Raw genomic sequence first — 26,244 nt, forward strand, 5'->3', positions numbered from 1 at the left:
TCCCAACAGCTCTGTAACCCCAGACTTTTTTTTTTTTTTTTTTTTTAGAAAACTAGGAGGATTCAAATTTTAGGTGAAGAACTCACTACAAAAGTAGGTTAACATTTACAGTGGTAGGAGCAGGATTCATTTTTGCTGGTTTATTTCCTCAGCTCCCCAAATCATGTGCAAGAAACTGAACTCACTGATCACACAGGAAAAGTGCAGCAATTCTGATGTTTCTGTCCAGAATTTTCACGTGGTTTCTATTCAAGAAACACGAGCAAAAGAAAAGAACAATCAAACAACAGCTAGGAGGAAAGCATGTCAAGAAACAACAGAATCAAGACAACAAAAAGAAGGACAAGAGTTAAAAGATGAGAAGAGAGACTCCTCATTTGAGGAAGACTGAAAGTGGTGTGGACAGGAGAGATTTAGGTCACTTCTGCATTCTTCATTTTATTCCTTTGTTAAACAAGGACAACCCCACTTATTAATCCACTGAAACAATACACGGATTAATTCCCCATCTGTGCAGTACTTTCAAAGCTCCATACAAAAGCACCAATAAAACTGAGTATTTTGGTTAGTATCTGTTGCAGTAACAGGTATACAAAGATGACCACCAGATTAATCTTGTGTCTATGTAGACTTTCACTCAAAGCTACAAGGAGAAAAAGCTTTGACCTTTTGACTCCAACACAGCAGAATATTTCTGTGACATCTTTGTATACCTGCCTGCCTACATGAAATGAACATAGAGATGACCTCTATGGAAACTCAACTGACTGCAAATTGCTCTTCTGCCCAGGATACCAAGAACACGATCAACATCAGGACAGGCAGAGAAAACAGGGTAATTAATTACAGCTGATGAGGAAGGATGACTTGCCAAGAGGAAACTGCAGATATGACCAAATTCTGCTCCCAGATGTACAACTCTCTCATTTCCTAGTATTTTGCAAATCACTTCATATCTTTTTGTCTCAAGACCCCCACCAGCACCCACTCAAGAGGGGATAATATCCCTATTACTCTTGCAAAATCAGCTGAAGAATCACAGAGCTACAAAATAATCCTCTTAGGAATGCACCTGACAAATACTCACGGCTGGAGCTTCCAGGAGTGCTGAACTGGGAAGTTTCAAGGAACTTGCGAGGCGTAGACAAGTTGGTAACATCCATAAGAGGTACAGAAGAGGCATCTTTCACAAGTGAACTGGATGAGGGGAGAGAATTAAAGCAAACAGTTTACTGTCATTTACAGTTTTAGTTCTTGGCAAATAACATTTATTTCTTAATTGTGTAAGCAAAAGCAGCAGAGATATACGTAACAGTTCTGACACAAGATGTTTACAAAACCTAAATTAAAGCACGTGTCCATAGAAGGATACAAGTGGGTGTGCATACATACTTTGATTGAACAAGGGAAAAGCCAAAAAGCAATGATGAGGGAACACTGTTGTATCTAAGACAAAATTTGGTATCTGGTATTTATCCCAAAATTTGGGATACTGCTTTGATTTTAACTGCACTGCAGACATGTCTGACTGGTGGTAGCAACGCAATCAGGGCAGACACCCACTGGAGCTTGCCATACCTTGGTCCAGTTTCCCAACAAATTCACTTCCAGCACAACTAACTCCTGCTAGCATGATAATAACTGGACATGGAATTATTTTTAAGATCTTCCTAGAAAACCACATAAGGCAGAGAGATGCTCCCATTTCCCAAGTCAACTCCTTACTCCTTCCAGCTTTCCTAGCACCCTCTAGAAACCTCCACTCTTTCTCCTCCCCTTCAAATTCCTGTTCCATGCACACCTACACGCACCCCTCTCCAAAGGGACCTTCTTCCTCTGAAAGCAGAAAGACTTCGTCATTTCCATAATAAATTCACAGAGTATTTGCCAAGAATGTGTCGTGCTGCCTCAGCTGCATGCATAATGAAAGGCATAAAGCTGGATGTGGCAGGGGAACAAAAGCAAGAAATCATTTGAAGCAGAGAAGGCACCTATAACGAGTTTCTTATGTTCCCTAAGAGATCAGAATACTTACAGAAACCTGCAAAGACAGGGGCTAAACTTACTACCCTGCCTAAGAACCACCTCCACTCTCTCCACAGCTCCAATACTACGCTTAAATGGATTAGCTGTGCATTCCAGCTCAGCATTGTTAGATCTGAGACACTTAAAACCACCACAACAAATAACTATCAACATAATTGCGTCCTGGTTGACAGCCAGTCCATGGCAGCACACTAAAATGAAGCAACAAGATAGTCCTTGATCCAAGTGTTCATATTAATATCATATCAATGATGCATAACAGGGAATGGGGAAAAAGACAAAGCACGAAAAAGATAAGGGGTCCCTGTAGCAGTCGTACAAAACTGCAGTTAATTAGTAGTTGCATAGTCTGGGAACACCAAAGCTTTTTTGTCTGTTTTTAATTAACGAGATGAGTAAGGAAGAGACTGAGGACTTGCTAACAACTCTCTCTCCCGGAAACTTCAACTTCAAACAATCCTTTATTTCATAAATTCATTTAATGAAACTTACTATCTCTCCTCTTATATTTGGTAACCATGTTTTTATTCTTTCTTTCTCATAACAAAATGCTCATTTATCTCTTCTCTGCATCTTTATCATATGCTGACTCCTCTTTTGCTCCCCACCACTATGTATTTTCTCCCCTACTCTACGAAAGTCACTTCCCAACACTTCCTCATTTCTAGACAGCGTCTTTCTTCCTTCCCTCCCAAAAACTCCATTGCCATCAAAGTTAGAATTCACAAAACTAGGAAAAAAAATAGCCACCTGTCTATACTTGAGCCCAATCCACTGATCAGAAGCACCAACCAGGTACAGAACTTCAACATCTTTAAAACACCTTTGAAATGCTACAGAGGCAAGACACTGCCCAGGCACTTCAATATTTTGCCTCCAGCTAGTAACCTTATGGTTATCTGGAAGTTTTCTAAACCCTGGCAGTTCGCTAGAAAAGATGAACAGTTCTCCCCTGTGATCTTCCCTTTGCCTGACCTGAGCCTCACGATCACGGCATTTGTGGGTAAGGTATATGCCTCAGAGAAGGCAAAGAATGCTGGAGAACTGACCTCATCATAATTCTGTAGGAAGCAGCAAAAAAAAAAAAAAAAAAAAAGAAAAACAACAGAATCACTAAGCAAAAGAAGGAGAACAGACTGCTTTCGGGTTCAAAAGTGCATCAAAATATTTAGGGGTTTTATGCTCTTCACAGCCATAAGCACAAGAAAGTTGCTTCCAAAAATGAAAGTTTCAATCGATGTTGCTCTTCCCAAGAAAGTTTCTGCTTGTGACAGGGAGAAGGTCGTCCTCTTCCCTCCTAGACCTCTTGCCCTGAGTTAGCATCACACCAAACCCACCTGATTCTCCCCTTCTCCTTGTTGCGTTGTCCCACCCTGTTAGTTGACTTGATGTAAAGGTGACGGTGTAACTCATCGATCAGGACTAGGTGCATGTTCATCTTCTTGCTGTGGAGCTCCAGCCTCAGATCGCTCAAGCCCTCCACCTGAAGAAGGGGACCCTCCAAGGAGTCCACTGCTGACACCTGGAAGGAAAACATACATCACTTTTAAAGGTCACATCGTTCACCTCTCCAGACTTCTCCCTTTGCTTAGGGGAGTGTCTGAATACCAGGACAATTCTGTCTACAAACTCTTCTGAAGGAGCAAAAGCCTAAGTAGTATTTCTTTACTTCTCCTCCTAAAAGGAAATTCAACACATAAAAAAGGGTCAGTAACCAAACAATTGAAATCTAATGAGCATTCTTCAAATATGTTGAACCTTCAAATATGTTGAACCATAGGTTTGGAAACTTTTATTTACCAAAGTTACATTTGGTAAATAAAACCAAAGCACAGGGTAACAAATTAAGAAGATTATCAAGTGGAAAAGCGTTCAGAGAAGACATTGACAATGACATTTGATTATTCTTTTCGTTACAGAAACATCAACAAAATACTATTCCCATTTCTACAGATGAGGACAAAAAGGTTTAACTTTTATTTACCTAAAGTAATGGCATGGCTAAAAAAAAACTTAGGAAGCCTCAGCTTCTAGCCCACATAAGTACCAAGTCACTTAACTACACCATTTAAGTAGAGATAGCCAACCTGTTAATGAAAACTATTGCTAGTTCAAAGGTACTTTTCAACTCCAAGGAGTTGAAAATGCAGTGACCAGCTGACAGGCAGGGTGCACCAGAAGAAGCCTGGCTCTTCTTCAGTTGTAATCTAGGAACAAACACGGACAAAAGGCACCAGGAGTGGCAAGTGAGTGCATTAAAGCAACGTTATCAATTTGCATCTCTCCCGGTTTATTTGTTCTTCTAAATATTTAACGGAGCTCTTCCGCAGTTACTTAAGAAGATGCAACATCCCTCTGCAGCATCCCAAACCTTGGGGCCGATGTTGTAAGGAACCAGAAATATCAGTACTAGCAAAGCTTGTTCAGGTGTGCATCGCCTCTGACACACAGAGAAGAACAGAGATTTTAAATTAAAAAAGAAAAGAATAATTCCCTAATAATTTAAGCTGTTATTGGTGAAAGAAGACATTTGCTTGCACTTCAGGATTTAAGTTTATAGCGAACCTGTCAGCTCAACATTAAAAATGAAAAGCAAGGAGATACAGCAAGCAGACAGCCAAGCTAAGGTCTGGTCCCTTAATACCAGTAAATATTAACTATACCGAAAGAACATACATCAACGCAGTATTACTTCGCTTGCCTGTGAGTCAGGAATGACCCTGAAATAGCTTTGGGGCACTCAGGCTTTTGAAATTAGGAGCGGTTCCTAAGAGGAACCTGCACTTTTTCTTTCCTCCTGAAAAATGTTACCAAGTCTCTAATTATGAAATTCCCTTCTCGGCATGGATGATGATCGTGTGCTTCTGCTGCCAGCCTTAGGACAGAGCCTGTGGTATCCAGTGGTGCCCTGCCCTGCTGCAGGGGATGTCCAGGTGATGTGACATCACTCAACAAAAGTCACTGAAAAACCAAACTCTGGCTTTTTGGCAGCCCACAGGGGTGAAGTTTGCTGTGATTTTGTTAAAGGCGTCCTGAAAGCTCACATTTTGTCATCGTACTCCTAGCCTTGAGAAGGAATTTGTCTGTTGACCAGAGGACGCCTCCTAAGGCCACCTACTCTACAACTTCAGCAGCATGAACAGGGTTCCCATCACTTTACCCAAAGGACTACCCGTCCTCTTTCTTCTCAGAATCTATTTTTGAACAGTTATTTAAATTTGGCCACAAACCTCTACCACAGATGAAGCAAAAAAAACAAATTCACTTCTCCCCAAAGAGCTTGACATACAAAGACAGAAGGGTCAACAAAAAGTGCAGACACAGCTTGGAAACCTTCAGTAGAAGTAAACCCAAGCGCTAATTTTATCTCCTTCCTTTGGCAGGTGGGAACGTATCCCAAATTTCCCAATCCTAAAGGTGCTTTAAGCCCCAGTCACTTCAGGGAAGTCGCAGGCACTCAGCGCTGTCCTGAAAGCTGTCAGCAATTTCACCAAAGCAGGAGCAAAATCAGGAACAACATTTGTCAAACTGAGAAGCTGAGATGAAAATGCAGCGAGGAAAGAACTGAAAGCACAGAGGAAAATGGCATTAAAAAGGTTCCCAGACATCCAGTAAAAGTCTCATCAAAAACACACGCAGCAAAATTTAAAGCTTTCCCCTCAAAACATTCGGCTCTATTTTTACCTTCCCGCTTACTAGAAGTTACTCTCAAAACTAATCATTAAAACCAACATGCAGCTCCCAAATATGCCTCCTGAGAAACAAACAGAACAGTCAATCATTTAGTGCACTTAAACAAACCCTCGCATGGTTATGTACCGAACTTGCTTCTCCTGGAAAAAGCAGGTTTGTTTTTTTTGCAGGGTTTGCTGTTGGACTTTCTTTGTTTTAATGTCCCTTTTGACACTCCGCATTTGGGGTCAGGCAAGCTGGAAGTTACGTCCCTGATAAATGCCACTTTCCCAATGGTTGACCCTCACTGGGAAGTAACACAGGCAAGTTTCAACATTACTTAATGCAGCCCCACTCCAGGCAAGGTTCACGTAAATGCTGGTTTCTTTTCTAATACTTCATTTCCTTTTACCACCAATTATCAAGACAGAGCTCAAGACAAAAAGCTTTTTTTTATGTTCAGTACAATTTGGGTATGGAAAGTAGCTACAGGCTCAATCCAAATTCATAGAAGCCAAAGCATGGCCTCCAACTGGTTTAGGTTACAGCTAGTACAGATGTTACATGAAAAAAAAAAATAATATATATCTTGTTTAGTTTTACCTGCTTAAAGATTACATAAATCCTGGCAAAAAGCAAGCTATAGACCACCACCCTAGATTATATCCCTGCATACAAGAACACAAGACGAGAACATTTTGCTAATTTGTATGCTGGATAACCTACCAGAGCAGGACCATATGCAACTAAAATGACGTAAAAGGTGGCTACAAAGAACGCACAAACCTTGAAAACCACTGCATACAGATGTGAAAATGCAGCTGTTCCAAACAAAAAACCAAACCAGCACACTGGCAAACCTGTTTCACCCTCCTATCCTGCAAGAGGTGACTTCTCACAACTCATTTTCAGCAAACAACTGCATTTGATGTGCTCTGAACCAAAAAGGCTTTCTTCTCTACAAGCGGGGAGATGAAGAGTTATGGAGATGGATGGAAGTGAAGGAGAAGCACTGGGTGAGCAAGAAGAGCAGGAGCTCTGTTGACTACCTGGAAATGCAAACCGAAGTCATTTACAATCAGTTTTCTTTGGAAGTGAAGCACATGTGTAGGGCATGTTAACAAGACAGACAGCCATCTGGAGAAGCAGTGAGGTTACAAAGGGACTTGGAAAGCCACCACGGTGTGCCAGCTGAGAGCACAGCCAATGCCACGAGGATGACCCACATCATCCCCGACAGCAAGACTAGAAATGCAGTGGGGTTTTAACTGAACTCCTTAACAGGGACCAGACCAACGCGTCTGTCATTGGCAAGGCTTAAATCAAGACCTGAGTTTTATGCCCCCACTCAGCTGGTATCACACCACCACATGTATTATGCAAGAAACTCAAATGTATGATAAAATAACTTTGAAAATCAGTTTTGTTTCCTGTTATATCACCAACTCATCACCCAGCTTGGGCACATCATTTCCACCAGTTGTTCTTTACCTTTCCTCATTTCAAACTGCAGTGTGGAGGAGGAGATGGGTGAGCAGGAGACAGCCTGAACACAGCAGGTCGGAGTGCAACTAGTCCACAAGAAGCACGTCTCTTTCTCAAGTTAGTAGCCCCAGTTAAAGAGAACCTTGACTTTGGTGAAAAACTCTTATTTCTGGATTTTTCTCTTTTAATGCAGATGCTGCTCCTCTGCTTACTTATAAGGATCAATAAAAAGATGCACTCTAGAAAGAAATCTAAGTGCTGGGTTGAATGCATTTATACTGCTAGCCCCATTCCCAAACATAAAAGTAGCTTTTTACATTTTAAAAGGCAACTGGCTCCCTCCTTCTTGAATAGGAAGCTTAAATATATGTATTTAAGTTGTATGATTTATTTTTCTACTCATTTATTACAGTTATCTGGAGTCCTCAGACACAGACAGGAGCTGTTCACTTTAATTATTTGTACCACTTGCATTACACCCAAAAAAATCAGACCGCAGCCTGTAGTCTATGCACTACCTGTGCACAAAGACGATTTTAGGTGCAGAACTCAACATTTTTCTTCTGGCACTGCTAGGGGTATCGAGAGGAGCTACAGCAAGAGAGAACACCCTGCAAGTGAATCAACAAATATCTCAATATTCTTCTTTGAAAAGCTGATTTGCCACAAGCAAATGGTACCAAAAGAAATGGGAGGTAAGCCCCACCACCACCTTTTTCTAATTTTTTTTTTTTTAACCTCTGAAAGAAGCCTGATTCTCTCAAAGACAGCCATACCTAAACACAGAATTACTGTATTTGGTGAAAGAAGAAAAAAAATCAGCCTGCATTACAATAGAATTTGGGTTAGATAATCTGATATTCATCTCTGACGTTAACATCTACTAATTTCTGAAGTACAGTAATATACAGTGACCCTTAAGAAAATAAGGATCAATGAAACAACCCTGAAAAAAGAGCTCTGATCTGTATGAGTTAAAAACTGTAAGTTTACAGAAAATAACTATGGCACCAGAACCATTACGCAGCTTGTTTAAAGGTCACAATCAGTTTATAGCAGAGTTTAATTGCCTTAAAAAGATGATGTAGTTAAACATTTGCCTATCATAACATCCAATTTGGAAGGTTTTGATTTAGCATTTTACAACATATAACCTAAGTACCAGCAAGATATTTGTTAAGAGCCTGGGTAACTTTAGCCAAAGTTAGGAAATACGCTCCCAGTTAAAACTGCATGATCCCTTAAGAGGTTTCTCAGCAGTATTTTAGTTTTCCAGAAAGTATGGTAAAACAGGGGTGAAAAGAGGATTTATTTATTTGTTTTACTTCTAAACCTCCACAATCTTGGAAGCAGATATGAAATGAAAGCCCTCAGGTAGGTGCTTCTCCATGGTGGCAAAGCAGAGTAATGGTTGTACGAACCAGGAACCCGAAATCTTTCCATCCGGGACACCAGCCTGCTCTCAGTTCAAATGACAGATGCAAAAACACGAAGAACAAACAACTGAGAAAGGTTAAAAGAAAACAATGTGGTAGGTCACAATTTGAAGGAGAAAAAAAAAAAGTCAAGTCATACACAAACACAGTATGACAAATGGGAAAAAGCTGAACCCTCTGAATAAAACAGCAAACAAATAGCAGCAGCCTGCCTCGCCGGATGAATAAAGACAAAGCTGACATTTAAAAGAGGGAGAATTGATCTACTGCTTTTACAAGGAACTTGCTTTTGAAAAGGTACAGGGAAGGAAAACGACTAAAAAACAGTTGAAACGTGTATAGCCAGATCTAAGCAAGCAGTTCGCTGAATTCAATTACACCTGACTTGCATGAGATAAGGACCTAACCTAGGACGTTTGCCACAGTCTAAGAAACAGCAAGGTACTCACGCTCATCTGCTGGGATTTTGCACTGAGCAAGAAGGTAAAGGACTTAAGAATGATGGTCTCTGTTCAAAGAATTTAATAAGGTAAACTGAGAAGCACACGGAGAAATGATCCCCCAACTTTCTAACCCTAAGTGTGCACGTCTAAAGGATCTGACTTACGTGTACCAGGGAGTTTTGCAGAGGTTCATTATGGTTTGGGGTAGCACGTGGCTCTGCTGCTGTTTTTAAATAGGTTGGAGCAACTGCTAGCAGCTGGAGACATGTTCCTGGAGGAGGCACTCCATGGCAAAGCAGGGACTGCTCTGAGGATCTATGACATGGGGGCGACGCACGTCAGAGCAGGCATCCTCAGGAAAACCACAGCAGAGGAAAACCTGAAGAACCCAAGTGCTGCAGAGGAAACCAGTAAGAAGCAAAGCAGCAGAAAGAAAAAACCTACAAGGGAAGAGTTCAGAGATAGAAGCCCTCATGGATGACACCAGGTTTCCGTGCCACCCATTGCCTCACTGGAAGAATTGGGACAGACTGAACATACGCCAGGGAGAAAATAAGTTGAGAGAATGGAAGGGAGTAAAGGTGCTTTATTGAACATTTACCTGGAGAATAGCAAAGAAATGTGTTTATTTAAATGGCTTTTTTTGATTGTCCCCTCTTCCTCTGTCCCTACCTCAAATATCCAAATCAGCAATCATGAGTTTGTGTTAACTGGCAATAAATTAACCAAGAGTTCCCCAAATTGAGCCTGTTTTGCCTGCAAAACTCCTCTTTTCCAGGGATGATGAAGGAAAGGTTCTGACATCCAGAAAGCAGGAGTTTGTTGAGTATTTTGTACCTCCAGTGCTGGAAACATATAATGAGTAACTGATTAAGCCTGCTCTAAAATTGCATTTATAGTTTTTAATTAGAAGCTTGACGTAAGCCTTATCAAGTAAACTGTATTTCATCCATAAACTTGCTCCGTATTTTGGTAGCAAGGTGAATTAGGATGAAGCTAATAAGTTGCTGTCCTTAAGGATTGTACATACAAATATTGGAATATATGAAAAACCTGCATCCAAGAAATCCAAGGATTGGCAATTGTTTGCTATCAAGTTGCCACAGGTCAGTGGGCAGCAGAAAGTGTGGTATCAGGACGAGGCAGCATCATCCAGCTAAGATGTCCCTGGAATTACAGGAACACCCAGTCCCAAAGCAGGGAGCCTTTAGATAAGAAAACAAACAAACAAACATGGAAAACATTAAAATGCACAGATCAGAGCTGTTCCTGACTGTCACTGCCTCTTCCCCCCTTCAGGAAAAGGGGAAAAGGCACACAGGATGTGAGGATTAATGAACAGCTGTAAAATCCTCATGATGAACAGTAGTGACTGTTGATTAACACACTGGATATTAAGATGATGGAAGAAATTACAAGCAATTTTACTCACCTTTAAGGAATCTCAGAAGAATTAACAAGCTAAAAGCATAAGAACTATAAGAGATGAAGAAACAGAGAAAGCAACCCCTTCAGCAGTATTTTGGAAATGGCTGAGGTCAATTCCCTTCTTGAGGTGAAGGGATTTGCTGACCACTGATGAAGAAAAGGGGAGAAGATTGATGGCTTCTGAGCTACACATGAAATACAGCACTCAGGTTGCAAGAAAACAGCTAGTCCTAACTCACTGTAAGCTCCTTCAGTGGGGGAAGAAAGGGATAAATACAGACATAAAACGGGTTAAGAGGGCTATTTTTTCTTTACGAGGTTTGTTTTCTCTAAATTGTAGGACCTTTTATCCAAATTCTCACCTGTACGTTCATCTAATACAACTAAAATGCAACCACATCCACAAGAGGCAGCAAGCAGCCAATGTGCAACACAACACCAAACAGTAAGAAAGTATACGTGAGGGCAGAGGAATAACACTTCTTTAATGCCTTAACAAAGCAGAAGTGTATTCCACAGAATAAAGTTCCAGTAAGCTGAAGTACGCAATTCTGAACCAACCATCCCATATGGTCTTGCTTCCTTTAAAGAAAAAAATGGCTATGTATATTATCGGATACAAGCTGGGAAGAGGTCAATTATATGGCAAAGCCATTTCCCTGTGGCTCTAGTATTGCCTTAATTATATTTTGCAAACTTTGCCTTTCTATCTTTTGCTCGTAAGACTACTGCTCCTATGAAAGCGTTACAGCAAACCTGTTACAAACACGTTAGTACAAAGTGCAATCATCCTTTGCTTTTCTGAAGTGTTTATGCAAATGGTGGTGACCCAAGCTAACTTACTACTTTCCCTTACAAACTTAAAATATTTATAGAATTACATCCCTCGCTTGCTGTCCTTTAGTCCACCTACATAAATTTAATTCTTTCAATTTTTCCCCAGTCCTGTCACCCATCAATCATTCTACTTCCTCCTCTACTTGCTGTAATTCATCAATGTCTTTCTAGTAATAAAGTGCTGAAACCAGCAGCAGTGCTCAAAGAACAGGCTGCCTAAAAGCCACGAGAGGATTATCCAACTGCTCACTTGGACTTTAACGCAAAACCCGAGCAATCTCCACAGTGGTATGGTTAAATGACTTCCCCGAAACAGGAAAGTCAAAGTACCTCTATCTGCATCACAGGACTGCCCGAGATGTCTTCCATTAGAGTGACAACTCGCTGGAGATGAGGCACGTATCGCCGGGGTGCCTGCGAGAGCTCCGTGCCTCAAATCCTCAGCAGCTCCTGAGCACTCCGCTGCAATTAGCAAATCAAAGATTTGATACCATCTACAAGAGGCTTGCGCAGCTCAGCTCCATACCTCATTGCCAAAGGACACCGCCGAGGCCAAAAGCTTAAACTGGTTTAAAAAATGACAGAAATTTGAGGCAGAGATCTGTTGATAACTGGAGATACTGTTACAGGTACTATGAAAGCAGTAAAAATAATCTGAAAAGGCTCTTCCTTCTACTTTTCACTTCCATATTTTGTCTGATTTAATACGTCCTCATTCAGCCTTAATGGCAATTAAGAGAAGTGTTAAGAGATGTGGTTTTTTTTTCAGGACCATCCATCCCAAATGTCTTCTGCCTATATGAATGATGCCTAGAACAATGGGGGCCTAATGCACTGAAGTAAAACACCAGGACTTTTATTTTTAATGCAAACCTGCAGTTCCCCAAATTGATCTCTTGCTGTCTTCAAGATGACATTTCCAATCCTTCACACTCCCTGTCCCATCTTTCTGTTGTTAAAGGAATCTTTAACTCCTTCCAATTAGCTCTTCACCTACTAATTTACTAACTTGTTTTTATTACAGAATTCATAAAGATGTCACAGAAGGCAACATTAAACTGTAGGCTTATACAACCACTGCCTTCTCAAACTGGCACGTTGTCTATAGATCTTCATTTACGAGCTGTTCAGCATAAGTTTTCCTCCGGGTCTACGCAAGGATGTTTCATCTTTCATGCCATTTTGAAGGTTACGTGGTAGCATTATGCCAACTTCACCCGCCATAAATCAGTTTCCTTCATTGGAAGACTTCCAGGCTAAATTCACCCCAAGTGTTTCAAATGCTTTACTGAAAACTAAATTTATTGTTCCTCTTCACCCACCATTCACTGGCTTTAAAGTTGCATTAAAAATGCAAATTTATCTAGATTATATTTTATATTGTTCCATAACCCACTAGGTCTTCCAACAATTTCTGCTGGTGTTTGTTGCAGTGTTTCACTATTATGTTTGCACAATCCAGAGTTAAAAGGATTCATGGAAAGACCAGTGACTACTGGAAAAACATCAGCTATATTCCAAGATAAAGCAAGAACGTAAATGTCTCACGGAATGAACTCCATAAAATACGTCAGTAATAAAAATTACCAACAATATCAAAGGCAAAAGAAATATTAACCTGAAGGTAAGTAAGATGCCTAGGTTCACGAGGTAAAAAGGCAGCCAGCGTAAATGAGAACACAAAAACTCTCCAGCTGTGAAGAGATCACTCCAAAGAAAGGATGCATCATTACATGGCAGGGACAATTGCCTTGAGCAAAGAACTTCTCATCACTGCATCTGTGATCAGGAAAGATGAAGCTTAACGTTCAGAAATGTCCATTCCCCAAAGCATAGACCATAATACTACAAATACTTCTCCTGTTTCATTAAGGGCAGCGTGGCTGAACCTCGCCACAAAACGCTGCTCGACACCTCTATTCCACCTTCATTACGGTGCGTGTTTGCTATTTAATAAACTTTCATCAGCTTAAATGAATGGTTGTTATTAGTTGAGCTAACAGCCACGGGATAATACTCCAGAGACGTATCGATGCTTGTTGGTGCATTAACTAAGAGCGGAGGGGCCGAGGTCAAGCACGTGTCAATGCAAATGAAGCACTATTAGGCACTAACAGTTTAATGCAACAGACTGCCTCGGATAATGGAAATTATAGGATGAAAAGAATGAGATGAAGTTATTGATAAGCGTAGTAAGTGAAAAATGATAAGGTGTTGCAAAGGGAAAGAAAACTTCCATTTTCTAGTGTCTTCAACCATAGCCTAGCAAGGTGTGTGGTTTTTTTTTTTCAAATTAGAAAAAAAAGAAAAAGATAGAATAGAGGTGAAAAATCTTCTAGCAATAAATAGCACCAATGCTTCTCATATAAGGAACTTACAAGTACTCTTCCAAACTTAATTACTTAAGCTTTACAATGCTCCTTCGGGGCAAACAACTAATGCTAATGAACTGTCATCTGAGTAAAGGTACAGCATTCAAAATGAATCAGCAGGAAGGAGAGAAAAAAGCTCACTGCTTCCATGTTTGTGCTCGAATCACTAGAACATATCCCATCCATGCAGCAGCTTAAGAAAAACAAAGCTGCTTTCCTTCTCTTCTGTACCTCAACGATACAGTTAACAGAAATCATAAGGTTTGCCAATCATTCAAAGCTAGTACAAATTAGTTCCTTTAAACAAAAATGCTGACACACGTCAAATCCAAAATCAGATACAACCCTTGAGGTGCCATCTTCTCAATTCTGTTTTCTGAAAGGCTTCTTTGTAATCAATCGAGTCTACAACGACAAGACACAACGTTAGCTATGGAAAGACTTCAAGGCAAGAAGTAATGAAAGCTATTACTATTTTTGCAATTCAGATGAAAGAATCTGAAGCAGGGCCAAAATTTAAGTTTTGTAATAGAAAACTTTCTATAGAATCCCAAAGTCTCTTACATTTTGTAATTAATGACTTCAGTGGAAATAAAGCTCTTCCACAGCAGTGCCTGGACCCCAGCACTGCAATAAGAAATGCAGAAACAAAATGAAAGACTGCTTTTATTGATTTTCATTGTTCCAGCTGAAAGAAAGGCAGACGGTAAATAAAATGCATACCAAGAACTCAGTTGCATGTTTTTAATGTCATTATTCCAAACTACTTACAGCCTCAGAAGAGAGCTCACTGCACCGTACTGTAATTGAAAGCCTCTCCTCATCCCACGCTACGGAGAGCCACAGGCAGCAGCCACATTCAAATAATGAAAAGCAAATTTTCCTCAACGGGTTACGAACACCCAATGTTTTCTGGGAACATGTCAATCACTCTGAACACCATTGTTGAGGATTAATGTGAACAGCAGGGGAAATTGTTATCAAGAAGGACACATCCACTACAAGATGGGCAAGAAAAGGCCGAACATGTGCTTGTGTACATGCACACCCCAACAGCCTTTTTCTGATCCTGGGATGTTCAAGGTTTTAAGCTCCTTGTTTGACTCCCCTCTCCATAGCAAGCTAAATTCCTTGTCCTCATGCACTGTCTTCCACGTATCTTACCCATGGTTAACTTCTCATCTATTTCCTTTCCCTACGCCAGCTCGCCCTTCTGACTGCCTCGGTAGCCTTACGATCATTTTTGCACAGCATTTCTTTGTATTAAAATCTCTTCTTGTTCTGACCTTGCTCTCACACACTAGAGTGACCCAGTTGTGTTGTAAAGCTCTGCAGGCAGAAAAGAAAATATCCAATTTTGTGTAAAATGCTTTGGTATGCAGACATCAGGGCTGGTCGGCATCTCTAGTTTAGACTGAAATAACCCTTATATGAGGGTTAGATTTTACTGGAATAACCCTTCTATAAGGGTTAGATTTGATTGGAATAACCCTTCTATAAGGGTTAGATGTCACACCAAATAAACTCGAAAAAAAATTACATATATTAACCCTATAGATCTTAACAAAGCAGCCTGCAGAGCTGCGCACGACACACAGTGAGGATGCAAGAGTGAACTCTGCATGCAACTGAGAGCAACCTGATTTACCTGCAGCCCCATCTCCTCTCCCGTACAGCTGGAGGGAAGTTAATTGAATGCAGCAATCATAATGGCCACTTGTTCCACTCAGGAAACTGAACAAACTGGCAACAATGCAAATTTGCACTAAGAAAGAAGCCAGCTCTGAGCAAAGCCTGATGCGATTACTCACTTCAGAAAGAAGAACAGGAGACCTTCTACTCTTTCCCTCGCAGAAGGAAGCTGAAATAGAAGTCTGTTAACAGGGAAACAAGAAAGAAAAGGAGTCGTTGGAGTGTTCCCTGGCCTACTTCTTGAGGAACAAATTACTCGCTCTCCAACTTTTTATTACTTTGGACAAAAATGCCTCGACTAAAGGAAAAGGATGTGCTTATGAGTAAAACATCAGCATCAGCTCCGAGCTCTGTAACATAACTAAGTGGGATATTAAACTGAAATGAACACTAGTCAGCGGGCTTCGTACTTCCTTCTTTCCACATGATGCTCTTCTTTGCTTTGTCATCCTCTTAATAAAAAAAATATCAATTTTCAGCTGGGTATGGCAGTAATTCTCACTCTTATCCTGTGGATATATTTCTGCAGCTTCACCATCTTTTACCTAATACGATCCCACCCTCGAAGGAACTGTGCTCTGACAATAAGAAATCAAGTTCAGAGCAAGCGTTTCATGGTCTAGCAGACTTAACTTTAAAAAAAAAAACTCTATATACTTTGACAAAGTGATATGAGCTCATTAAAATTGCAAAGCTAGACACTTAAAAGCCAGGAAACGCAAAGAAAGTAGCCCGAGCAATCTTCATTTAACTGTATTATGATATGACCTTTAATTACTTGATTCAACAACATTTCTTCCTTCAAATGTTTTTAGCATTTCATCTCTTAGATTACTTAAACAAATGGAAAATATTAATTCCTCCCGATAGGTGCCGCATGGGTCAACAGCAGAGCCAGAACTACCAGATCAACACCACAGACCTTTGTGCTACCTGAGTCAATTATGAAGCCCCTCGTCGGAAAGCATTGCCCTTCAATACAGAACCCAGCACTGAAGGAAAGTGGACCCAGAACTGCTCCACCAAGCAAGAATCCTTCTGGCCGTGCCCACTGGCCATCCTGCCGTGCCTTCTGCCTCAAGTTTTGGCTTGGCTATAGAGTCATGTAGCCTGTGTAGGTCTTCTCACCCAGCCTCAGAGCTGAGTAATTCAGATTCCTGCCTTCCAGGCAAGTGCCAAGCTATAACCCAGCCCCAACTTGCCTCTACCACCAGTTCTGCTCTTCTCCTTCTTCAAGACCACACGCCGCCTTCTTATGAAGCTCCTGTTGTGTCAGAAGTCTTCTCAGCACCTGATTGTGTTTTGTTAAACAGAAAACGCACATACACATGTGCATGTGCACTCAATTGCCATGTTAAAGTGGATTTCACTTCTAGCAGTTATGTGTGTTACAAAACAGATCCTTTACAGATAGGCGTACAGACTCATACTTAAAAAAACATATGCTAAAGTTGAAAATAATTGAAACTTATTCAGTCTCAAACAGGGGTTGTATGTGCTCTGGACCATCCTAATTTCTCCAGAGCTTAACAGTTCAAGGGAGGTTGGAACCTGATGATTTTAAAAGAGTGTAATCTGCAATTACAGAACAGCAAACCCTACTGGTCCTACTCACAGGAGTGCCTAACATACAGACAGGATACATGACTTTAGAAGTTCATTTGCACTACCCTAGACAGATAGAGAATGAGAAACAAAAAAGCAGCCACTTAAAATTTTTAACTTCATACAAATGTAAGCCGTCACAAAACACCTTTGCATTTTGTTCATGCTACTGGGAAAAGCTGCCATTCTTACATTAATAATTCTTCCCAGCACTGCTCAGTCATTGCACATTAGAACCAGCAGCTGGAGAGTTTTGAGTGATAATGAAACCTGTAACAAGCCATCTTCAACCGTCTTTTCCAAACAATAAGGGAATTAAAATTTCAATTTAAATGCAGAGGTTTGAAACACGCTTCAGTGGCAAAATTACTTCAATTAATGTGAGTGGAATACAAAGAACAGACTGCAGAAATGCGATGCAGCAAGCAGAAATTATGCTATTAGTGTGCTTGCATCAACCCAGCACAACGGCTGCAAAGGTCTAATTTAGACTGTACATATCACAAGGCTACAGGCAACATTATTAATCAGTGCTCCGATTTCAACGTGAGGGATACAAGCTCATTGTCAGATCACTTTGGGCTTTTTATAAGCCAGGAGCATCTGTATACCTTGAGGAGAGAAACAAAAGGACCAAGATCTATAAACACTCCGCACACCCGACAGTTTATTATTTCACAAAATATTCCTATCATAAAAAAGGAGAAAGGAATTATCCTGCAGCCAGTGAGTGATTACAGCACCACAGTCTTGCAGAGGTGCTGTTAGCAGCAGATGGCAAAAACCAATGAGCCCACAGCAATTTCTGTACGTGAAAAGGCTCCAAAGGCAGGTAGATTACCATTGCTTTATTACAGGTGCACTTGTCTTCAAATGAAAATTGCAAGGGTAAATGAACAGTTGAAAGAGTGTGTTCAATCTTCACTTCAGTTTTCTATGCATTCGTTGATTTAAAAAAAAAAATAAATCTAAACAGCAGCTTTTTGCATCATTATTATTTGATTTCCCAGAACAGATACTCCACTGTGGAGAAAAAAGTGTGGCATGCTGAAGAAGTTTGTACTTAGGGAGGCCTTATACTGGCTGTATCACATGGCCTTAGCCAAACTCACTTACACACAGAGTTATGTGTATGCATGTGTGTATATATCCACCTAAAAATTGCACGTGATGTATTGCAAACTGATAACATATCATAAAGGCACATTTCAAAACGTTTCTAAAATATTTAAGATTATGTAAGAGATTAAGTATATTCCTAAATCATGTTATTTCTCTTTTTACACTTCCTATCTTATATTCCAGATAGAAATTTAATTATTTTTCTGGAACTTACCTATGGAAAGAGTTTTTACTTAAAATCACAACAAGCAACCTGTCTTTTTATGCTGATTAAAGTCAACTCCATCAGTAAAAAGAAAAAAACAAACAAACAAGAACTGCTATCATTTCAACCAATACCAATGTTAACTTTGAGTACTACATCCCCCCCTAAAATGAATCCCTTAACTCACATCTCCTTCTTCATCTCATAATTAAAGCTATCAGACTAACACCTCACTCTAATCTCCTACCCCAGAAACCTGATGAAACTTTTGGCAGAACCTGACTGCACCCAGATATGCTGCCTCAGTCCTTCCATTGCTGATCCATTTTGAGGAATTTAATGCATTTTATGGTACGCTTTGTAAAGTATCACAAAATTCCACACGATATTACAGAACAGAAATGGATATATTGCCCATTCCAGGTGACTTACAGAACGTATGAAAGATATATGACAGTAGTTCATATCTGAAGGAAAGTGAGAACGAAGGAAGGTGAGAATTTGAAGAAAAGGAGAATAAAATTGAGCATGTCCCTGGAAAATGCTTTTGAAAAGGACAAAAGGGAAGACTGTGACCACAGTACAGAAAGATGATTGCACCAGATGCGTCATGAAAACAGGACGTGCGCAACAGAAAAGGACAGGAAGGTGAAGATCAGTGAAGTCAGTAAAAGTAAAGCGAAATCAGGCAAGAAAATATGACAGCAACAACAAAAATCCTGATAGGCTTACACGTGTCAACAGAGAAAAGGATGAGAAGACTGACATCCAACTGTTGAACACACCTCAGAAGGAATAGAGTGAGTTTTAGAAAGTCTTAAAGTAAAAAGTGACAAAATGGAAAGAAGGAAATTAAAGTTCTAGTTCGGGCTCTAGGAATAAGAGACGACAACACTAAGATTTCCAGCTCCTCATCCTGAATAATGGCTTAGTGAAAAAAGAAAAGTGAAGAGGCACAGCTGAAACTGAAGCTGTGAGAAATACAAAAGACAGTAAAGTTGACTAAGAGAATAAAAAAGAAGGTGATGAAAAGACTTAATAAAGGTGTTCTCTTGAAAAAAAAAAAAAATAAAAGGGAAAATGAACAGACATATCCCTTTTGCCCTCACTTCTGAATCACAGAATAATTGAGGCTGGCAAGGGCCTCCATTCACCTAATCCAAGCCCACTCCTCATGCAGGGTCAGCTACTGCAGGGTGCCCAGAACTGCATCTATTCTGGTCTCAAAAGTTTTTCACGGGTGGAGACTCCACCACCTCTCTGGGCAGCCTGTTCCACTGTTCAACCATCCTTGCAAGTAAAAAAAAAAAGTGTTTTCATATGTTCAGACAGAATTTCCTGTATTTCAGCCCATGCCCATTGTCTCCTATCCCGCCTCTGGGCAACACCGAGGAAAGTCTGGCTCTGTTTCCTTTGCACCCTCCCATCAGATAATTATAAACATTGATAAGATCTTCCTCAGGTTTCTCTTTCTCTTCTCCAGGCTAAGCAGTCCCTGCACTGTCAGCCTCTACGCAGAGGAGAGATGCTCCTGCCTCTTAACCATCTTTATGGCCCTTTGAAGGAATTGCTCCAGTAAGCCTTTCTCTCCCATGTAGTGGGGAGCCAGAACTGGGCACAGTACCCCACATGTCAGGACTGAGCATCACTCCCCTTGTGAAATGTTTAGTTACTGGTAGGAGACAGTTCCAGGAAAGAAAGGACCCGGTTAAGAAACATGTTTGTTAAGCTTAGGAACAAGAGCAAGACAGACATTTATTGCAGACATTCAGGAAACTCCTACCTCCACCATAAGACTGGAATAGAAAGGTGTGTTTGTAAAAGAGATGGAAATGAAGGGAAAAAAACTTGATGGAAGGGAGAAAAACAAGTGGAAAAAAAAGCTGGATATGAGGAAAAGGGATCAAAAGTCCTGATAAAAGACCTAGAGGAAGACAGTAAGAGGGAACCACACCTCAGTGGTCAAAAACACTCTGAGTAATGACCAAAGTTGTGAGTGTGTTCTGGGAGATGCGCTCCCAGAAACAGGAGGGAAACAGGACAGCTCTTACATACCAAAAATGGTTTGGAAAAAAATAAGATATAAAGAAAGGAGATGATAAAGGCAGACATCTGGGAAATTCACTTTAAAAGAAAGGACAGCCAGTGGCAATCATGTTAGCATATAGATCAATTGAGAAGGAGACTTAAGAACGTTTAGAAAGCTACAGTAAAGAGCTGAGAGAAAAAGCTTACAGAGAAATACCAGGTTCCAAAAGCAGTAGGACTCTTATGTGCAGATCAAGTGGGTAAAGAAACAGCTGGTTACAGAAAGCATCAGTATCAAGAGAAGTCAACAGGTACAGACAGCTCTGAAAGCACAAAAAGAGGAGATAATCGAACACGATCAGAGACTGTGACCTGAAGTCCAGTCAAGGAGGATGAAAACAAAACCAGAAATTTCAGTACAAGAAAGCAGCAAGTGGTAAAACAAGGAGCTCAGCAGGGAAAAATAACAAATAATAAAGAAAACACAGATGGCAGATCTGCCTGTAGACGATCTGACAGCTGACCAGTTATGTTTCTTGTGGGTACTTTCCCAGGATAAGGTACCAAATCTTACCAGCATGTCTGTTGCGTTGAGGTAGTGCTTGCTGGCCATGCACTGTTCCAGCTTCTGGGGCACTTGCTTGATGTTCTCAATCTCATCCAGCAAGTTCAGGACGTGTTTGTGTTCGATCCCTTCAATCCACAACTTGCGCAACTCATCCCTCTTGCAGTGCAGCAGCATCTTGCATGATAACAGATTCTCCTTCACCTACAAGCAACATGTCAAAAGATTAATTAAATCTGCCCCTGTAACTTGTGCTTCTAACACTAATCAGCCCTTTCCCACATTTACTCTATTAGGAATTCCAACGATATCATAAGACAATAACAAAAAGCAAGTTCTTTAAAATTACTGCTTACTCCTTTAGCTCCAAGAAATGGGAACTGTTTTCAAAGTTAAATGTTTTCAGTACAAGTTTCATATCACCAATGAAAATTTAAAGGAAGTTTGATAACATGAACAAATACAGAATCCTATTAACCGCGACCAAAGACTGATTTGTGGGTTTTCCAAAAATCAATTCAGTATTTTGGCATACAGCAAGGCTCCGATTCGCAGTGAAAGCAAATAAGCCACTACTAATTTTTCTGCTGTAAACATTTTCCATCTGTCTAGTCAATCTTCTGGCATGTCTTCTCCTTTCTCCCAGTCACGCGTCCGTTTCTTGAAGCCTGATTATCCAACAGTACAACTGCTTCTCGAATACCTTCAGCAATGTCAAGTTTGGTTTTACAAAATGCAGTTTCAATGGAACAAATAGCTGTTAGGATGTAGTTCAGCATTTCTACTACTTAACAATGAGAAGCACCTTGCTGTTTGCCATCCAGTTTGCTTTGAAGCCTCATGCCATCACCTGTCAGCTGCTGCTCTAAGTGGTAAAGTCTCTTCCTATTCCCCCATTGCCATGCCTAATAAGAAGTATCAGTTTTTCCTTCTCCATTCTCTCTGGTGATATCCCCTGCCTACATCCCCTGCTTTCAGGGTCTCCCAATATCCCCTGATAAGGTCAGTATCACCTAACTTTGATAGCATAATGCAAATCAATAATCACATATTAAAACGTGGAAGCAATTAACAACACAGCTTCGCACATTGCTTTCACACTCCTTGTTTTTGTGAGAAGTTCTGAATACTCAGGGTCCAACCTTTTCTCAGGCTGAACTCTCACTGAATTACACATGAAGAGAGGCTACGAGAAGTAGGCCTTGCAATTTATTTTTAAAAAAAATCAGCCTTCGGAGCTCTCCAGAAGCCCTACTTCAGTTGCACGTTCTCCTACCTTGTCCATCTCAAGGCAGTCAGCATTTAGATGGGCACATCCCAAACACACAGAGCAAAATACAAGCATCTGGTAATTAAGCTACACAGGACAGCCTCCATCTGGAGTTAGAAGAGACTCAGATTTCAATACAATAGCATTATTCTTTTCAGGAAGACGTTTCAGTTTGTAACACAGAAAAACTCTCAGCCAACAAAAAAGCTCATCTAAGAGTGTCCTAACTCGCTGCACAAGCAAAGGGAAACTAAAATGCATAGAGAGCTCGTTTCAGGCATAATCCCTCCCTGTCCAATACTTTAATTTAAAATGTTTCACTGGCCTAGCACACCAGCATCAGTGGACTAATGCAACACAGAGCAAAACTGGGTCAGTGAAACAATTGCAGGGCTAGAAGGAATCTCACAGGACATTGCTACTCCTGTCCCTGCAAGAAAGATGATGAACTCTCTCTACTTTTGGGAGAAGGGGAAGGAAAGAACGAAATCTTTCAGAACCAACCTTCTGGCAGACCCAATTGTTTCTGCTTTATAACTCAGTTTTACACCTTGAAAGCTAGATTCAAAACCAAGACAAAAAGCAAGCCTTTCCCAACAGGTACTCGTTCAAGAATTAACTACCGAAGGCAGATACACAGAGGGATCTGGACTATCTATCATCTCCACAGGTCCTAATGCGAGTAAACGCCTGTGCAATCACCCACCTCCCACAAAAGGGGAAGATCAAAAGACTGATACTATAACACAGATTGATGACAAACCAGATCTGGAGCCTCCCATGAGATTAGGTCAAAGCTACTTCAATACACGTTGACCAAAACTAATAAGAAAACTTAAATACCAAAAGGTTCTTCACCCTTACAGTCATTCTTCCACACTGGACCAAAAGGTCACCCCCTATATGTTTGTTTTGACCTCTGCAAAGCTTAGTGTACTGTGTGAAAACAGGCCACCAGCTATAGTTTATTTCAAATTTAGCGCAATTGATCTGTGCTTTCAAAGCGCTGCGCTTTGTACATAAATCCTAGGGTGAACTCTTACCCTTGGAAAACATCAGGATGGTGTCATTCTCTTTGAAAATGCTAAGTGAATTTTAAAAGCCAGAAGGGTCAGTACGTAGCCCCAGAAGGGTCACAGCCTCCTGCTCCTAAAGCAATGCGGTGAAAGGTTTTAAGCTGAGACCTCCCCAGAGTCAGGAAAATAAAAAGACAGAACAATTCTGGTACCCAGTTTGCAAAGTTTAGGTAAAGCAAACCACACAGGAAGTAAAAGGCAGGGCAGGAGACCAAAAAACTAATCTACTGCTACAGCAATCAGAGCTGCAGGGAGAGAGCAGATGGAACAAGTCCACAACAAAGAGTGCCAGAGTTATTTACTGGCACACTACTAAAGTGTGAGCACTCAAAATACAGAAATACACGGGGGCACAGAGTTCATGTACGTTCACACAACAGAACTGAGTTTGGAAATAGTGCCAAAATTCATATTCTCTGAGCAAGAAGCAAGGTGATGAATCACCCAGGCTATTTAGGAGGTTGTTGGAGGCCAACGTATAAAAAACATGAACAGATTCGATGGCAAGGTGTTAGCTTAGCAGCCTTTAGACTTCAAAAACCGATAGCAACTTGCCCAGACAGCAAATGAACAGAGGGCACTGCAAACTTTTCCTCTTCTTATCCACCTCCCGTTCTGCTCTTTAATTACTTGTGCTCTCAGAAAACAAGAAGAGATCCTATGGAAAACACACAACCAGTAAGAAATAGGCTGGGACCACTGTATTAGGACTGGGTGCATCACAGTTTGTAGCTAGCGGAGCTTTCCCAATTCAATTTTTAGTTCAGTTCAGGATGTAGCTGGAAAAAGGGAAGGAAATAAAAGGTAAAAATATAAGCTCACATTACACTAACAATAAAAGAACAGTATGCAGGAAAAAAGAGGAGTTGCACACATTTGTACAGGTTATCAAGCAGATGAAAACGGAGCAAGACACGTGGCATCACTCTTCACCTGCTTGATCTTGTTGCGGGAGTTGGTGATGCGCTCCGTGATGCTCTGGTACGTGCGGATGGCAGTGGTGAGCTCGGTGTAGTGCTGGACAATGAGCTCGTCCAAGTCCCGGTCGCATTTCTCGTAGGCTTCTTCCAGGCGGCCCTTCTCGGTCTCTCGGTCCTCAACATCATCGCTTGTAGATAGAGTCCTACGGGCACAAAGATGACAAAAATAGGGTTATTTTGGAATTATCTATCCCTCTTACACATCAGTGAGGGAAGATTATTTCTGGTGAATTCTTCTGGTAAAAGAGAACAATGCACTAAGGAAAAAAAGAAGAATTGTGTTTTGTTACTTCCCCCATTTTCAGATTTTTTGGAGCTTTTTTTCTTTACGCTGCACTACTGGCTGGGCACAGTGTAACATCTGAAATACATCCCGATTTATTACTTACAGAGCACTACAAAGAGGGAATTCTATTTTTGACTTGGAGACCATCGCAACTGAATGCTGCAGCTACTCCTTACTTGCCAAAGCCCACCAGGAATACAACCAGAACAGACAGAAACCCATCAAAAATCCACCCACACCTTCCAACAGCCACTCTGCTCTCAGACATGGCACCACTCCAGGGAAGGAGTGCCACGTGCCCTTATTTCCACCACACTCACCTCCTAATTTTAACCTGAGTAACATCATCCATTAAGAATATTTTTTATTTATTTTAAAGCCATGAAGTTTGAGATTTCCACGAAGCTGTTGAAAATTTCAATTCCAATGGAAATTTTTCATCTTGAAAATAGAAAATGTTGAAATCAAACCGGGTATGGAGAGGGCAAGTTTCTTGGTATCACTCCAAATTTCTCAGATTTGCACAACGATCAGTGCAATTTTCTCTCCCTCACTCTTTTCACCTCACTCACCCCCACTGGAGACCCATCCTGCCACCAGATCCAGCAGCTCACACCTGTAGTAACTCGGTGGCACTACTGAAAGGGTCAGGAGACAACAACAGTCAGAAAAACACTTTCTTATTTCATACAGAGCACTCAAAAGGCTGGGTCGTGCAAAAAAGGCATCCTGAATTTTCCTTTTCCTTTATCCCTGGGACAGGTAGGCACGGTCCATAAAACCTTTTGTCTTAAATCAGAAATACAGCAAGAGAAAACTGGATATTTCATGGTGAAAAAGAGAAAAGTCATTTAGGATCCGTTGCAGTAGTTACGACCCAAACTCTGGTATATCACAGCCTTAAGAACCAGCGTGATGCATTCTGTAGCTCTCTTGAAAACTTCTGAACCACTTTAAAGAACTTCTGAGGTCAAACTAAGAGAAACAAACAAACAAAAAGCATACAAACCCTTTTGGCTCACACACTTGAGCAATGTGAAACAAGCACAACTTTCCAAGAAGTCCTGAACATGGACTTGTTGAAAGTGAGATGCCCTTAAAAAACAAACCCAGCAGAGCATGAATGCCCAGAGAGCATTATTCCTTTTAAATTATGAAAGGTCAGCCCTCAGCCAAGCAGAGGCATCTTTTTAAGATTATGCACATACTACATTTAAGAGTAAAACAGTAAAATAGCCATTGTTCCCAATCCCACAGCCAGTGACACGTGCCAGGAGAAACAAAGAACTGCTTGATTGTTTTAGGACTTTTTAAACAGTTTGAGTGGAGAAGGGTATATTTGCTTTTTGGGGTATCTACAAGTAGCTCCAGTGACATGTGGGACACACGAAGGGTTAATGTTTGAGAGATTTCTGTGAATTCTTGAATCTCAGATGTAGTAGGAGCTCAAGTGCAAGAGCTCTTCCCAAATGAATGCAAACAAGGAACTTCACATGAGCACACAAGAAATGTTCCCTCTCCCTCAAAGGCAGCAGAGACGCAGCCAAAACCTCCAGTTCGCGACCAATTCTTGCCTACAAAGAGAAACAACAGGCTGTGCCACCCACGCAAGGGCTCCATCTTTAAAAAGGGAGAAGAAAAAACATTTCACAGGAGATCATCAGCCCAGAAAGAGCAGCTAAAAAACTCAAGTGAG

The 26,244-nt window shown here is 40.8% G+C and overlaps 1 protein-coding gene across 4 annotated transcripts in view; it reads right to left on the reverse strand.

Annotated features, from left to right (window-relative positions):
- Window positions 1-26,244, reverse strand: part of EXOC4 (exocyst complex component 4) — a 365,485-nt gene that overhangs the window by 323,956 nt on the left and 15,285 nt on the right. For 2 of the 4 annotated variants that reach the window (XM_072041021.1, XM_072041041.1), the window contains exons 2-5: window positions 24,216-24,405; window positions 20,946-21,140; window positions 3,384-3,568; window positions 1,088-1,197 (exon numbers count right to left, since the gene is read on the reverse strand). In XM_072041021.1, the coding sequence (XP_071897122.1) occupies window positions 1,088-1,197; window positions 3,384-3,568; window positions 20,946-21,140; window positions 24,216-24,405 (680 nt within the window). Of the gene's footprint in view, window positions 1-1,072; window positions 1,198-3,383; window positions 3,569-20,945; window positions 21,141-24,215; window positions 24,406-26,244 lie in introns of all 4 variants that reach the window. The other 2 variants (XM_072040965.1, XM_072040993.1) reach the window with 1 other exon arrangement.

Source organism: Anas platyrhynchos, chromosome 1 (assembly GCF_047663525.1).
Source record: "Anas platyrhynchos isolate ZD024472 breed Pekin duck chromosome 1, IASCAAS_PekinDuck_T2T, whole genome shotgun sequence".
Taxonomy (NCBI): domain Eukaryota; kingdom Metazoa; phylum Chordata; class Aves; order Anseriformes; family Anatidae; genus Anas; species Anas platyrhynchos.